This window comes from Xyrauchen texanus, chromosome 34, assembly GCF_025860055.1.
Source record: "Xyrauchen texanus isolate HMW12.3.18 chromosome 34, RBS_HiC_50CHRs, whole genome shotgun sequence".
In the NCBI taxonomy this organism is placed as follows: domain Eukaryota; kingdom Metazoa; phylum Chordata; class Actinopteri; order Cypriniformes; family Catostomidae; genus Xyrauchen; species Xyrauchen texanus.
The window spans coordinates 4,229,131-4,245,632 of NC_068309.1; the positions used below are offsets into that span (position 1 = coordinate 4,229,131).

Here is a 16,502-nt window from a genome sequence, read left to right on the forward strand (position 1 = left end):
TTGGATGGCCAGAAATTTCCTTCTACTCAATTCTGACAAAACAGAGGTTCTAATTATTGGACCAAAAAACTCAAAATAAGCAGCAAAAATATAATTTGACTCTAGATGGATGTACTGTTACATCGTCTTCAACAGCGAAGAACTTAGGTGTTATATTTGATACCAATCTGTCCTTTGAAAATCAAATTACAAATGTTTGTAGAACAGCATTCTTCCACCTAAGAAATATTGCAAAATTATGACACATGCTCTCTGTTGCTGATGCTGAAAAACTAATTAATGCATTCATGACTTCAAGACTAGATTATTGTAATGCATTACTGGGAGGATGTCCAGCAAGATCAATAAATAAACTTCAATTGGTTCAAAATGCAGCAGCCAGTGTGCTGACAAGAACCAAGAAATATGATCATATGGCTAATTTTATCATCGTAACATTACCTGTTAAATTCCGTATTATTTATATAATTCTGTTAACTACATACAAAGCTTTGAATGGTCAAGCTCCACAGTATTTCAGTGACCTTCTACCATGCTATATTCCAACACGTTCATTAAGATCGCAAAATTCTGGCCTATTAATAGTTCCTAGAATATCAAAATCCACTAAAGGAGGTAGATCCTTTTCATATTTGGCTCCTAAACTATGGAATAGTCTCCCAAACACTGTTCGAGATGCAGACACACTCTCTCAGTTTAAGTCTAGACTAAAGACTCGTCTATTTAGCCAGGCATACACCTAATTTATCCTCCAACCCACAATTAGGCTGCTTTAGTTGGGTCTGCCGGAACCAGAAACAGTGAACATGATCTCTAACTCTGCAATAAATTCAATGGCATCTACGCTTGCATCTTTTTATTTGTTTCCCTGTCTCAACCTCGGGACTCCTATCCTGAGGTCACCAGAACAGGCTGGATCCAGCTCAGTTCTTGATTCATGTTGGACTCCACTGCTACATGTCGCAGAATGATGATGACTAAATGCAGCCGGTGCCAGCCAAACATCACTTCAGTCTATTATGACGGACTTCAGCGGATGAAATGATGCCAACTCCAACCTGCATCACCTCGGTCTATTTATGGACTACGATCTTGAAATGAAATGCTTAGACTAACTACTGCCAACAAAAGCCTTCATCAGCCAATTAACAAGGACAATTGCATCTATGTGAACTTCTGCAATTAATCAAGATGGACTTCAAAAGACATCTGTCATTAATCTTACAGTTCAAACACAATCTATGTTTAATCACTGACCCTTAACACTTAGTTTAATCATTTTAAACCATGATTTTACCTATACATAATTAATATTTACATTACATTCATAATGTTAGCCAGAGGGGAACTGGCCCCCACAGTGAGTCTGGTTTCTCCCAAGGTTATTTTTCTCCATTAATCAACATCTAATGGAGTTTTGTGTTCCTTGCCACAGTCGCCTACAGCTTGCTCACTGGGGTTATTAATACAATTATCATTTAATTAATACAATAATCATTTATTTACTGATATTCTGTAAAGCTGCTTTGAAACGATGTGTGTTGTGAAAGGCGCTATACAAATAAAATTGACTTGACTTGACAAACAAAAAAACATTTATGATTCATATTTGGCTCAAGAAATGGTGTCAGTGTGGGACAGGACCCTCTGTTTGGACAACCAATGGAAGGGGGATGTTTTTAGCAATTTGGTGACACTAGTAGTGCAATAATGGCATATGTTGCATTAGCTATCATTCAGAAAATTCACAATATAGCAGTTTAGGCATGAACAGAGGTAGTAGAGAAAAATGAACTCTTTGCCCCCTTTTTTTCTCTAAAAACATACACTTACAAAATATCAATAGAACAAACTCTCTCTCTCTCTCTCTATTGTTCCTCGTTTCCTTCCTCAGACGTCTCACTTTACTTTAACTTCCCATTGCTGTGATGTCACTTGGCATGAATCCATTTCACTTTCACACACACACACACACACACACACACACACACACACACACACACACACACACACACACACACACACACTTCTGGTTTTGCAACAGGGGACCAACGCAAATGCAGTGGTAAAGGCATTGCACGCCTACTGTTGTACTGAACTAAAGCAAAGAAATGCATGCAATTGGCCAAATGTAACGTTGCATTTAACTTATTATTACATAACATATTACATCATTTATCATGCCAAGTTTATGATGCTGTATAAATGTAGCCAGTTCTTTCTTAATTGAAAAGTGAATTCCTTTACTTTGAAAAATCCCGACTTTATATTCACATCAACAGTATGATAACCATCTGTAAACCATTACATCTCTATTGGTATTTGAAAGCGTAATCAAATTTGCTGAAAATATGTATATTTTTAATATAACAAACACTTAAGAGTGTGGTGTGTGGCACCACACTTAGTGGTGGTGGCGTAGCGGGCTAAAGCACATAACTGGTCATCAGAAGGTTGCTGGTTCATCCCACAGCCACCACCATTGTGTCCTTGAGCAAGGCACTTAACTCCAGGTTGTTCCGGGGGGATTGTCCCTGTAATAAGTGCACTGTAAGTCGCTTTGGATAAAAGTATCTGCCAAATGCAGAAATGTAAATGTAAATGTAATTGGACAAATTTATTACACAGAGTCAGGATATAAGAGCAATGTGTTCACAGAACTGACTGCATGTTCACTGACACGTACACATTATAAACCACCACAAGGTGTTTTTCTCTAGTGTCTGTGTGTATTTTTAATCTCAAGTTCAATTTCAACCCGAATAACCCAATAATCAAGATCCAAGTCATCATCCTATGAAGTACATCTGTTTTGATCAGCGTGGTAATTTGAGCACAATTCACAATATCCTCCAAAACAGTGTGATAAGAATCCGGTCTCCAGCAACAGAATAACCGAAAGCACGTACAGTATGAAACAGTGAGCAAGGGCTCTAAATGAGACCCGAGCCTGACTTCTCTCGGTCAGCACGTAGCAAGGAAACGAGACAAACGGCAACAAAAACAGACACAGCACAACAACAGCAGTCTGAACTCTGTTACAATACACAGCTACAGAATCCACTATACACGAGCCAGCAACAATTACACACACGGAGAGAGAATTAACCTTTATATTCAAACCCACCGAGCACGAATGGTGTCGACGTGAGGTTTCTCACACCCTCAGGTAGTTTTCTTTTAAGTTTTCAATCTATTGTTCATGCATAGTTTGATGCCCCATAGTTCATGCCCCATCCAGATCCACTTTTTTCAAAAACCATGCATAAACGTTATTTTCTCAAAAATACAAACATGTACACATGTTGCTCACATATTATTGTAGCCCAGTTTGTGCTGAATACAGTGTTATCAGACTTTAGCCATTAATATGTTTTTAAGCAACTGAAAAAAGCACAAATGTCAAGGCATGTCAAAACTTCTCCAGGGCCCAAAATACCCTCAGACCCCAGAGGGTTAATAGAAAAATAAAACAAATAAATACAGATACTTGCTCACCGGCTTTTCTGTTTCAAATATTATTGCAGATAACAGGAAAATAGACACACACACTAGCTTTTTATGTTACCAATAATGCTTAAAAGCAGCATATCCTCCATTGCTGGTTCTAACAGGACATTTTCGAAGGCAACGAAGGCTTGAGCTGTATTAAAGCAAGATGCAGATCTCTCTCTCTCTCTCTCTCACACACACACACACACACACACAATACACGTAACGCACACACTTAAGGCCCAAAAATACTCGAGAGAGAAAAACCGAGTCGTCATGTCAGCGGACTCCTGCATCTCAGTGAGGAAGAAGGTTTATAAGGGGAATATGGTGGCACGCATCTTGCCAATTTTGAATCTATGTCACTTCTGACCAGAGCTGCACCAAAAAGGTAATCCCAGAAGCGATCTCTCTCATTTTCTGAGTATCTCTCTTCGATCCCTCAAATAAAAACTCTCACACACATGCACAAACGCACTAACTTGTTCCTCCAGTAAGTCCTTGAGTAAAGCAGCGCAAGGATCCTTTGCTAGTTCTAACGTGACGTTTTCGAATTAGCAACAAAGGCTCCGACTGTATTAAAACAAGACGCTGAATATGTGGCGGAAGAAAGTAGTTCCACTCACGAGAGCGTTTTAGGGATGAAAATCAGAAAATGTTTTGAGATAAAACCCTGAACGATGTCTTCAGGTGTGGTAACTGTGGTATAAGTGGAATAATTGACTCCGGCACATTGAATCGTTTAAAAATAATGCAAACCCGTGGTGGTAATACGGTCACGACGTGTGCATTATTTTTTAAACAATTCAACGGGCCGTCAATCATTCCTTACTTATTAGTTAAAACAGATTGTGTTAGTTTATTATTGTAACTTAGTTGAAGATCACACAAGATTTTATGACAAATTTATACATAAATGCAGATAATTACAAAGGGTTTGAATACTTTTTCTTGCCACTGCATATATATTGTAATTTTGACCCCCTCTGAAAAATAATGGACTGCTCAGTAAATCTACTGATCCATAGCATTTCATATTTTGGCTTTCATCATCATTTATGTAAAAAAAAACATTTGAGCCAGAGACTTCTGGCTGACACAGAATGAACCATCGTTTATTTTGAATGTCATTGGCATTCATTTCTAAGATATAATTTCATATGAAAAACTTTTGAAAAATGTTATATGTGCGCGCAAACAATGACAACTCACTGTGAGTCAGAGTTGACCTTCACAATTAAAAAAACACAGACCTATCACATACGGTATCACGAAAATAACACACACCCTATCACGCTGAGACATACTTTATCACTAAGCATTTGCAAGGCAGAGAAATCCATATCAAAACAAACACTCTCCTCTCTCTCTTTCACACACACACACACACACACACACACACAGTTTATTTGGTACTCACAGAAGTGGCACTTCAACGATGAGATGCACCAAATGACAGACCAGCTCCTCCAAAAGATCTTCACAGCTGGACTCTACATAAATAAACATGCTTCTATGAGAATCTTCTTCTTGTTTGTCAGTGTGAGACTACTTATGGCAGCATATTAGAAATGTTTTCTGCTTGGCTGTATGAAAAACAAGAGCACGTGCATCTGTGCCATTAACCTCTTCAACTCTGCGGACTCACTGGAGGGTCCAAAAGGGGGCACACTGTCACGAATTAAATTTATGCTTAAAAGTCTCCAAATACATAAGTCAGGCATATGTAGTAATGCTTTAAAATAACAAAAGGCCTGAAAACGTTTGTGTTGCAAATCAGCGCCACCTAGAGATCATGTGGTGGAAATATCAGAATGGGCTTTATTGCAAAGCAGTGTATAGGCAAATTGACTCTGTAGGTCTGCAGTTCTTGTATACTGGTTTAGTGCAGATGTGTCACTCTAATTGTCAGAGAATTTCACATACTGTATGACAGGCTGTGTGTTGGTCTGTACTTACTGTAATTAGCTTGAAATAACAATAAGAGAATGATGCAAGTACAAAAGTGTGTTTGTGTGTTACCGTAGGTGCCTGGTGCCCTCTCCTGGTAGGTGAACTGTAAGTGCAGCTCTTCCTCGTTTATTTCTCTGATGAAGACTTTCAGTAGACAGCGCACCAAGAACAAAGCATTATGGGCCTGCCAGATAAACAACTGACTGCAGAGAGAAAAAGAGAGAATATATTTTAGATAATTACTGACCTACAGCAGCATGTGAACGGCAGCAGAGCATCTCACACACCCTGTGGTTCTGAGCCACGCTTCCTCAAACTCTCTCAAAACTCACACACACTGCTTCACCCTATCAGTGGTTTCCAACCAAACACACAATATAGAAGAAGTCGGTCACACCCTGTTCTTCATTTATGCCAGAGAGACACTTTCACTAACCATCTGAGTATAAACATGAGCTTCAGCGGTGGTGCTGTGTGTGTGTGAGAGATGCTCTGGGCTGCTGGTATTCTCATGGGAACATCATATCACAGAACATCTGAATGTTACCATCATGAGTGATTCATGAATGTGTTATAACTTCGGGAAACATCTGTGTGGGAAAGAGTTTTATAAAGACTCTCAGTTCTCTGAGAAACACACAGTGTCTGAAATCCTGCTTTTAAATCAAAGTAATGGTTTATTAAAAAATATGTATTGTTATTTCAATAATATAAATATTAGCAATTAGGGCAGCGCAAATAATCACAAATAAATCGCGATACATGCATGAGCGCTTTATTTTTTATCCTCTTTTCTCCCCAGTTTGGAACGCCCAATTCCCACTACTTAGTAGCTCCTCGTGGTGGTGCGGTTACTCACCTCAATCCGGGTGGCGGAGGACGGTCTCAGTTGCCTCCGCTTCTGAGACCGTCAGTCTGTGCATCTTATCACGTGACTCGTTGTGCATGACACCGCGGAGGCTCACAGCATGTGGAGGCTCATGCTACTCTCCACGATCCACACACAACTCACCACACGCCCCATTGAGAGAACCACTAATCACCACCACGAGGAGGTTACCCCATGTGACTCTACCCTCCCTAGCAACCGGGCCAATTTGGTTGCTTAGGAGACCTGGCTGGAGTCACTCAGCACACCCTAGAATTGAACTCGCGACTCGAGGGGTGTTAGTCAGCATCAATACGTGCCAAGCTAACCAGGCCCCAAGCATGAGAGTTTTTTTACGATTTTGGGTCTTGTGTTCAGAGAAGGAATTACAGAGAGACATTATGCTGGTTATATTTTAGGTCTACGAGTAAAAAATTATTTAAAAGCCATTCAAAAAGATGCGGCTCGCTTATGTTTAGGCATGTAAACATTTCTGCCGAAACAGCCCGACAAAAATAATTTTTGCTTTCGGTGGGAATAGCCAAAAATTTTCCACGATTTTTAATGGTTTAGAGATTCTCCTAGTTTTGTCAAAGTGTTTTTGGTGTGAGTAGATTTTAAAAGAATGTTCCATGTTCAGTAAGTCACGGTAAGCTCAACTGACAGCATTTGTTGCACAATGCTAATTTAATATGTAAACATTACACATGCTAACATGATTTTAGTGTGATAAAATCAGGGATTTAATGGCATTACAGCATTTCACCAGATCACTGGATTTAGTCAATATGTCATCATGACAACAAGATGTAATATTGCATATAACTTTACACAGGTAAGGTTAGTAAGTTATTTTATCACACTAAAATCATATTTACACTGGCTATACTTTTGAAAGGTGTATTTGAAAGTTTATGGGCTAAACCCAATTCACTTCCATTGTAAGTGCCTCTCAGTAACCGCAATCTTTGCTTCTTTTAAATATGGGTGGTGGTGGCGTAATGGGCTAAAGCACATAACTGTTAATCAGAAGGTTGCTGGTTCGATCCCCACAGCCACCACCATTGTGTCCTTGAGCAAGGCACTTAACTCCAGGTTGCTCCGGGGGGGATTGTCCCTGTAATAAGTGCACTGTAAGTCGCTTTGGATATAAGCGTCTGCCAAATGCATAAATGTAAATACACCAAGGACGAGTCTAAATATTTTGGGTGGTAATTAACATAATATCACAAACGCTCTTGATTGAGCTTGTATCATATAGTATATAACATAGTGTAGTATAACTTGCATTGAACCTAGAACATTCATATGATCCATTCAACTTTATTTGAAGAAATTGTCAGTGAGAAAGCAACCCTAATGTCCTTCAGCTTTCCTGCAATAAACGTTTCAGATATGTATTCAAAATAATCAGTTTTGTGATTACAAAGATAAATAAACCCATCATACACGAGGAGGAGTAGTGTGACTTACTCTTGGCATTCTGTGGAAATCTTCAGTTCTTTGGTTCTGCTGAGAAAAACTCTCACCAACGCCCCGAAGTTACCCGACCTGGGGTTGTTCTGAACTGCGAAGGGCACAAACAGCAGTGTTTCATCTTACTATGCCAGGGCACTAAATCAACACACGTGCATGCACGGTACTGACTGAAGAGTAATCATTTAAATCATGAGGATTGATGCAGACACACACTAAAATGACAGAGATTTATTTGACAGAACAGTGGCTCTGTAATCAGCATGAGTCTCTATGTACAGACTGATCTGTGAGGACCTGAAACAGCAGTCAAATAATCATAAAAACACACATTATACATACCGAGAGTCTTAGCCAGAGGAACAACAGCTTCTTCCAAGAGTTTAGCCTCAGCACTGTGAAGACAGAAAGAAAGAGACAGATTATTTATTAACTCCTTTCGGAGATGAGATGTATAATTTAGTAATAGACCAATATCAACCGGGTCAATTAGTCTGCAAATATTTGGCAGTTTTGATATCACCAGCATCAGCTAATAACTATGCCTTATTGGCTTATTAACAAAAACATTAACATACTTTTCAGACCCCTTCACATTTTGTTATTTTGCAGCCTTATGCTAAAATGCTTCACATCCATCTACACTCCATACCCCAAAATGACAAAGCAAAAACCAGATTTTTGATAACTTTGCAAATGTATTAAAAAGAAAAGACTGAAATATCACATAAGTATTCAGACCCTTTGCTATGAAACTTGAAATTTAGCTCGGGTGCCTCCCATTTCTCTGGATCATCTTTGAGATGTTCCTACACTTTGATTGGAGTCCACCTGTGGTAAATTCAATTGATTGGACATGATTTGGAAAGTCACACACCTGTCTATATAAGGTCTCACAGCTGAAAATGCATATCAGAGCAAAAACCAAGCCATGAGGTCAAAGGAACTGCCTGCAGAGCTCAGAGATAGGATTGTGTCGAGGCACAGATCTGGGGAAGGCTACAAAAACATTTTTGTTGCATTGAAGGTTCCCAAGAGCACAGTGACCTCAGATTCTTAGATGGAAGTTTGGAACAAGCAGGACTTTTCTAGAGGTGGACGCCCGGCCAATCTGAGCGATCGGGGGAGAAGGGCCTTGGTAAGAGAGGTTACCAAGAACCCGATGGTCACTCTGGTTGAGCTCCAGAGATCACGTGTGGAGATGGGAGAAACTTGCAGAAGGACGACCATCACGGCAACACTCCACCGATCTGGGCTTTATGGCAGAGTGGCCAGACGGAAGCCTGTCCTCAAGTGCAAGAGACATAAAGTACCTAAAGGACTCTCAGACTGTGAGAAACAAGATTTTCTGATCTGATGAATTGAAGATTGTTTGGCCTCAATTCCAAGCGTCATGTCTGGAGGAAACCAGGCACCACTCATCACCTGCTCAATACTATCATGGTGGTGGAGGCATCATGCTGTGGGGGTGTTTTACAGCGGCAGGGACTGGGGACTGGTCAGGGTTTAAGGAAAGCTGTACGCAGATAAATACAGAGATATCCTTAATGAAAAACTGGTCTACAGCGCTCAGGACCTCAGACTGGGGCGAAGTGACAACGACCCCAAGCACACAGCCAATTTAACAAAGGAGTGGCTACGGGACATCTCTGTGAATGTCCTTGAGTGGCCCAGCCAGAGGCCGGACTTGAACCCAATCCAACATCTCTGGAGAGACCTGAAAATAGCTGTCCACCGACGGTCCCCATCCAACCTGACAGAGCTTGAGAGGATCTGCAGGGAAGAATGGTAGAAAATCCCCAAATCCAGATGTGCAAATCTTGTGGCATCATATCCAAAAAGTCTTTAGGCTGTAATCTCTGCCAAAGGTGCTTCAACTAAGTACTGAGTTAAGGGTCTGAATACTTATGTCAATGTGATTTTTCAGTTTTTTATTTTTAATAAATGTGTCATTATAGAGTATGGAGTGATTGATGGGAAAAAAGATAATAATTTAAAGCATTTTAGCATAACTCTGCAACATAACAAATGTGAAGAAAAAAATGAAGGGGTCTGAATACTTTATGAATGCACTGTATGTGTGTGTATACATAAGGACTGATTTAAAACTACATATATATTATTAAAAAAAACATAATTTTACATCATTCCTTTATGTTCCGCATAAGAAAGTAATATGTGTTTGGAGCAACATGAGGGTGAGTATTTGATGACAGAATTTTAATTTTTCTGCAGATCCAATTTGCTTTAAAAAAAAAAAAACTGTATTAATTCCTACATTAAAAGGGAGAACAGGAGCGATTTTTAACTTTTTACTCCAGTGAGTATTTCTCAAGGAAAGTTTATTACAGAAAGAAAATAGTCACATACTTTGAAGTCATGGCTACAAAGAGAGCTTTCAACATTTCTACCATTAATGCCCAGAAGAAAAAAAAGAGAGTTTTCAGAACACAAGTTGACCTCTTGTGAAAACTTGCCCAATATAGTGTACTATTTGGGGAAGTCCGCACAATGTTTCATGCATTTAAAATGGTTTTCATTATAAAGTCAACCCTTGTGTTAATGTATGCCAGTGTGGTTTGATTACATTCACTAGTTCAACCAAGAGATATAAGAAAACAAAAATGTGTTTGTTGTTTATTTGTAAGATAATCCATAGATATTCAACAAGTGTCAAGTCACAATGAGCATGAGTGTTTTTCTATTAGAGAAGTTCTCTGGCGCCCTCTGGTGTCTGTCTGCTGTTAGACAGACATCAGAGGCAACAAAACATGAGCTAAATAGGAATTGTTTGTTTGTTTTTACAGCAGCACACTCATGTTGACCTCAGCTCATAACACATGTCCAAACTGAAAGATGTGAAGTGCAATCAGTTACATTAGCAGAAATATAAACAATATCTGGAAATTAATGTTACTCACTATCTTAAAACCTGACGGGACAGGAAATACACAACACACAATACAATAGTCTGAGAAAACTGAAAAATAACATGAACTTTCAAACACAGCACAGAAGAAATATTGTGAATAGTGTTTGTCTGGATTTCTTCAGGTCACGACAAGACTGATGAGATACCCTGGAAGTGTGTGTGTTGACTTAAAAGGAATGTTCCGGGTTCAATACAAGTTAACCTCTATTGGTAGAAATTGTGGCACACTGTAAATTACCACAGAAAATGATCTGGGCTCATCACTAATATATATATATATTAAATCGGGGGTCTGGGTATCTCAGTGAATATTGACGCTGACTACCCTTAGAGTTTGAATCCAGGGCGTGCTGAGTAACTCCAGCTAGGTCTCCTAAGCAACCAAAGTGGCCCGGTTGCTAGGGAGGGTAGAGTCACATGGGGTAACCTCCTCATGGTTGTGATTAGTGGTTCTCGCTCTCAATGGGGCGTGTGGTGAATTGTGTGTGGATCGCGGAGAGTAGCATGAGCCCCCACATGCTGTGAGTCTCTGCAGTGTCATGCACAATGAGTCACGTGATAAGATGCGCGGATTGACGGTCTCAGAAGCGAGCGCAACTGAGACTTGTCCTCCACCACCCAGATTGAGGTGAGTAACCGCGCCACCAGGAGGACCTACTAAGTAGTGGGAATTGGGTATTCCAAAACTGGGAGAAAATAGGGATTAAAAAGATAAATATAAAAAAATTATAACAGAAATTAAACATTAAAATACACTCTTTTTCAAAGTTATTCACACACAACGTTAAAGGGACAGTTCACCCAAAAATGAAAATTCTCTCATCATTTACTCACCCTCATGCCATCCCAGATGTGTGACGACTTTCATTTCTTCACCAGAACACAAACGAAGATTTTTAGAAAATATTTCAGCTCTGTTGGTCCATACAATGCAAGTGAATGGTGACCTGAACTTTGAAGCTCAAAAGCAAATAAAGGCAGCATAGAAAAAAATCCAAAACAACTCGAGTGGTTTAATCCATGTCTTCACAAGCAATATGACAGGTGTGGGTGAGAAATCGATACAAATTTAAGTCCTTTTTTTGATAAAAATCTCCACTTATTTTTCTTAAATATCGCTACCTACTGCGAAAGGAGAATTTATAGTAAAATTTACTTAAATATTGATCTGTTGCACACCCACACCTATCATATCACTTCTGAAGACAAAGTCTCAACCGCTGGAGTTGTTTGAATTACTTCTATGCTGCCTTTATATTCTTTTTTGAGCTTCAAAGTTCCAGCCACCATTGCATTGTATGGACTTACAGAGCTGAGATATTCTTCTAAAAATCTTCATTTGTGTTCTGTTGAAATGACAAGTGTAGCATATGAATATTTCAGGGTATACTTGAATGAATGAGAGAGTATAGGTCATCAGTAACAGGTTTAGAGGAGCATCTCACCTGCTGGTTGGGCTGGTGAAGGTGAAGGAGATCAGCTGGTTCCAGAAGGGGTCATTCTCAGAGATGGCGCCTGGACCAATGAGATTGCGGATGCTCTGACTCTCTGATAGGTCGCTCACCTGACTGGTGTTTGCACCCATCGCCCCTGGAAACCACCAAAGACTTGCTCACAGCCTCATTTCCAGCCAATCAAAGCCCTAGACCGTGGGAGATGTCATTTCACTGTGAGATGATGCTGTTGTGCCATAACTTTAACTAGTTATTACATATGTATATGGGCGTTTCTTTAATTCTGGAAATGTTATGTCCCATTTTGTGACATTATTGTTTAAAAAAAAATAAAAAATAAAATCATAAATATTGCATATTGTTTTTTATTTCCTTGTGGTCACGATTAGTGGTTCTCGCTCTCAATGGGGCGTGTGGATTGCGGAGAGTAGCATGAATCTCCACATGCTGCAAGTCTCCTCGGTGTCATGCACAACGAGTCACGTGATAAGATGCATGGGTTGAGGCAACTGAGACTTGTCGCTCCACCACCAGGATTGAGGCGAGTAACCGCACCACCGTAGTCCACAGTGCTAAAAGTGCCCGAAGTAACTATAACAAAGTTTTAATTGAGATGAGATGTTTTGCTTTGACTTAAAGGAATATTCAGGGTCAATACAATACAGCATTTGTGGCATAATGTTGATTACCACACATTTCGACTCATCCCTCATTTTGTTTATAAAAAAGCAAAAATGGAAGTTACAGTGAGACACTTACAATGGAAGTCAATGGGGACAATTTTGAGGGTTTAAAGGCAGAAATGTGAAGCTTAACATTTTATAAAAGCAATCTTCTGTTACAACTTGTGTATTATTTGAGCTTTAAAGTTGTTTAAATTGTCATTTTAGGGTTTATTGGCATTAACATCATCTTGGCAATGAAGTTGTAAAATTGTTTATAACTTTAACCCTTTAAGATCTGAAGGTGTTTTTAAAGAATTCCTGTTTCCAATGCAACAATGCATGATGGACATGGAAAGCAAGACAAGTGCCTCAAAAACACATGAATATACAAAGAAAAGAAAAATTAAATTTAATGCGTTGCCATAGCAACAAGATTTAAGACATCAAGTAACCCTTCAGAATTTTATATCAACTGTATCTTGACATTACCTAATTTTGAAACATTTTGGGTAAATGTAAGAGGACTATTTCAAAGCATGTTGTAAGTGCCACACTTCCTGCTGCCAGGTGGTGGCACTGTGACCATGACCCACAATAGCCACATCCATCTGATCAGCCCCCATTATCAAACATACAGCTCAATTTTGATCTAAATCACACAATGCACACAGAAGATATGAGACACTTCTTGTTTCCCATTTTTTGCCATTCATTTATTGTCTCACCATTGCAACACTTGGCTTTGAGTCAGACAAATAAAATGTAGGACATGGTTTTGAAGTGTCACATGAATACCCTAGGAGTAGTATTTAAAAGTTCAGAGACTACAATATAAAAAAAAACAATCAAAAATGGAAGACTTCCTGTTGGGAGAGTGTGACGAGCAGGGAGGGGCCGAGCGGCTTCTGGGCAGAGCGAGGGTGGGTAGATAAGTGGTGAATGACTTCCACCTGTGTGCCACACTGGTCTCGCGCTCCAGTGAGGGGCGGCGGGAGTATTTAAGGAGAGGAGACAGCGGCAGGAGAGAGAGATGCACAAAGCCTGCCTGCGTTAGTGAGTCTTCTTTATGTTCATAATACATAGGTGGCTGAAAAGCAATACGTGGTTTTGTTATGTTAAACACTGTTTATTAAATGTCAAAATGTTTGTCAAGCCTGTCCCAGCTTCCTCCTTTGCCATCTTTGAAATGATACAGCGAGCTAATGACTAATATGAAAGTTGTGCGGCTAGATGAGAACAATAAATGTACCAAATTTGGTGACTGTAGATGAAATAGGGGGGTGCTACAGAGCCCTAATCCATGTTAAAGTTTTGAAAGCGTTGTGATCTGAGAATTGAAAAGCCTGTTTTCTTTGTCAGTGTCATTTAAAATGCAGGGGCTGTTTTCAAGAGCTTTTGCAACAAACAATTCCGTATCGCATTAAAACGGGTTTCGCAATCCCTGCCACTTATTTCACAGCGCATTTAAAAAACGTTGTGCGGTTGAGACCAGTCCACGAGGGCACCTGCTCTGCCCTCGTGCTGCTATGATAAAGCCGTGTTGACCCGTGTAGTGCTATTTCATTCCGCTTTTGAAGCAAGACAAATGCGTGCCAAAACATACAGATGACGGGGGAAGGCTCATTTATATTCACAAGGAAAGCGCTAACTGATTGTTCAGATAAAAGTTGCAATCCCCTTCCATCCTACGTTTCAGAAATGTGCTCACGAGACACGTTTGAGAGTTTGACAGGTGTTGTTCTGCGGTGAAGTCACTGTGAGTAAGTGCGTGTCGGTTTGTGTGTGGTGGAGTCCTTTTCACAGAGTAGAAAACACACAGCAGACTGGGTTGTTTCAGGAACATTAAATTAACTATATGAAATCCCAAGAGCGGCCCTCTTGTTCAGTTTTGATCATAATGTCTACGGTGGAAATTAGAGCTTCTAAGCTTTAAAATGGCATCTATTTTGTTTTAGTCAAGATTGTAGCTATTCATATTTTGACCATTTGTTTTTTAAATCGCAGGCACATCCGAGCTTAATGGGTTAAACAAAAAAGGTTAGTATGTGATTTTATCTTACTAAAATCATGTTAACATGCATATTGTTTATGTCTTGTCTCTACAGTTTTGAAAAAGTGAACATTTTAACATCCCATTCACTTCAATTGTATGTGCCTCACTGTAACCCCGATTTTTGCTTTTATATTTTATAATAAAATAAGGGGCAAGTAAAAATACATTTTTGCCACAAATGCTGTCGAATGAGCTTAACTTGTATTGAACCCGAATATTTCTTTAAGGAGGAATAAAGAAATAATAATTAAAAAAAAAAAAAATAATTAAGGAATGTTGGTTCAAGTATAAATATGCTCCTGTGTCAAACAGACAGTTTAAACATGAAACTACACAATTAAGCAAGTTTCAACATCACTTAATACAAACAGCACAAGTTAAACAGTGTGACAGGTATACACAGTGTCACCCCCCTCACCCCACCCCACCCCACCCCACCCCACACCCACACACCCACACACACACACACACACACACACACACACACACACACACAACAAGACTCCGGTTTGGTGGCACAAACATTAGTCATTTTTTTAAAAATGGTACTGTAAACACCGAGAGTTAATAAGAGTCCAGGTAAATCAACGCTTAGCACAGATTAGCTTGCAGACGCGAGTGAACGGAGACTTCCATTATAAACCCGTTAGCTTCCATGATAACATGCTAGCTGGCTAAACGGCTAGTGTAACTTACCTGACGAATGTCAGACGTGACAGCTGCTCAGAGAAATCACTGGTCCGTGAGACAGGCGTCTATGTGTTTCTAGGAGAATTATAGAGAATTTGAGTGAATGAGTAGTAATTAGTGTGGTAAATGTCCAGGAAAGTGAGTTTTACAGTTTCTGCTTGAGCTGTGTCTCCACGTCGCCGATGACGCTCGTAACAACACGCCCCGCCGGGCACGCGCAGATCAGCCGTCGGATCCAACTGATTGGCGGATGGCTCATGAATATTAAGTAGGGCACGAGGCGCCCTTGTCAGGTAAGAAAGGGTGCGTGCCATTCAGAAGTGATGATCCCTATGCCCTATTCCCTTCGAAGAGTTTACCATCCACTGTGAGAGCTTTGAAAGGCTACAAGGTATGGTGCTCAAAAATAAGGGTCATTCAGAGCTCCCTTTTTCAGATTTTTTGGGGGGGAAATTCAGCCATCAGATTAAGCTTAAAAAAATAAATTTTCGAGTTTTAATTCTAATTGTCAGATCTAGAAGGTGATTTGCTCTTTTAACTGTAAGGCGGGACTTCCTTTCATTAGGCGTTCCAATTTCCTTCATTAATTTTATTGGCAGTGGCTCGTCCACAGAAATCATCGAACGTCAGAAAGTTCTAATTAATATTCATGAGCTTAGCCTTTATAATGATTCATAATTTCGCAATAAGGAAACTTACAAAAGGCACTGAAGTTAAAAAACAAGATAGTTTTTTTTAGCAACTTCAATATGTCTATTTTTATAATATTTGCCATTTAAGCGAGGAATTAACCCTCACAAGTGATATTTTCCTAATAACAAAAATAAATAAATAAAATTAATGCATACTACGAAAATTGAGACGTTGAGGTATGGTTTTAAGGTGAACAAGGGTATTCAAAAAAACAAATGGACAATAA

At 39.5% G+C, this 16,502-nt stretch overlaps 1 protein-coding gene across 4 annotated transcripts in view; it reads right to left on the reverse strand.

The window, feature by feature from the left end:
* Positions 1-15,759, reverse strand: part of LOC127627755 (dymeclin-like) — a 162,573-nt gene extending 146,814 nt beyond the window's left edge. For all 4 annotated transcript variants that reach the window (XR_007968568.1, XM_052104290.1, XM_052104291.1 and 1 more), the window contains exons 1-6: positions 15,590-15,759; positions 12,167-12,363; positions 8,132-8,184; positions 7,787-7,880; positions 5,515-5,648; positions 4,913-4,985 (exon numbers count right to left, since the gene is read on the reverse strand). Coding sequence is in view for 3 of the 4 variants with exons in the window: in XM_052104290.1 (XP_051960250.1) it covers positions 4,913-4,985; positions 5,515-5,648; positions 7,787-7,880; positions 8,132-8,184; positions 12,167-12,306 (494 nt within the window). In the remaining variant the exon portion in view is untranslated. The remainder of the gene's footprint in view (positions 1-4,912; positions 4,986-5,514; positions 5,649-7,786; positions 7,881-8,131; positions 8,185-12,166; positions 12,364-15,589) is intronic.
* Positions 15,760-16,502: the final 743 nt, after the last annotated feature.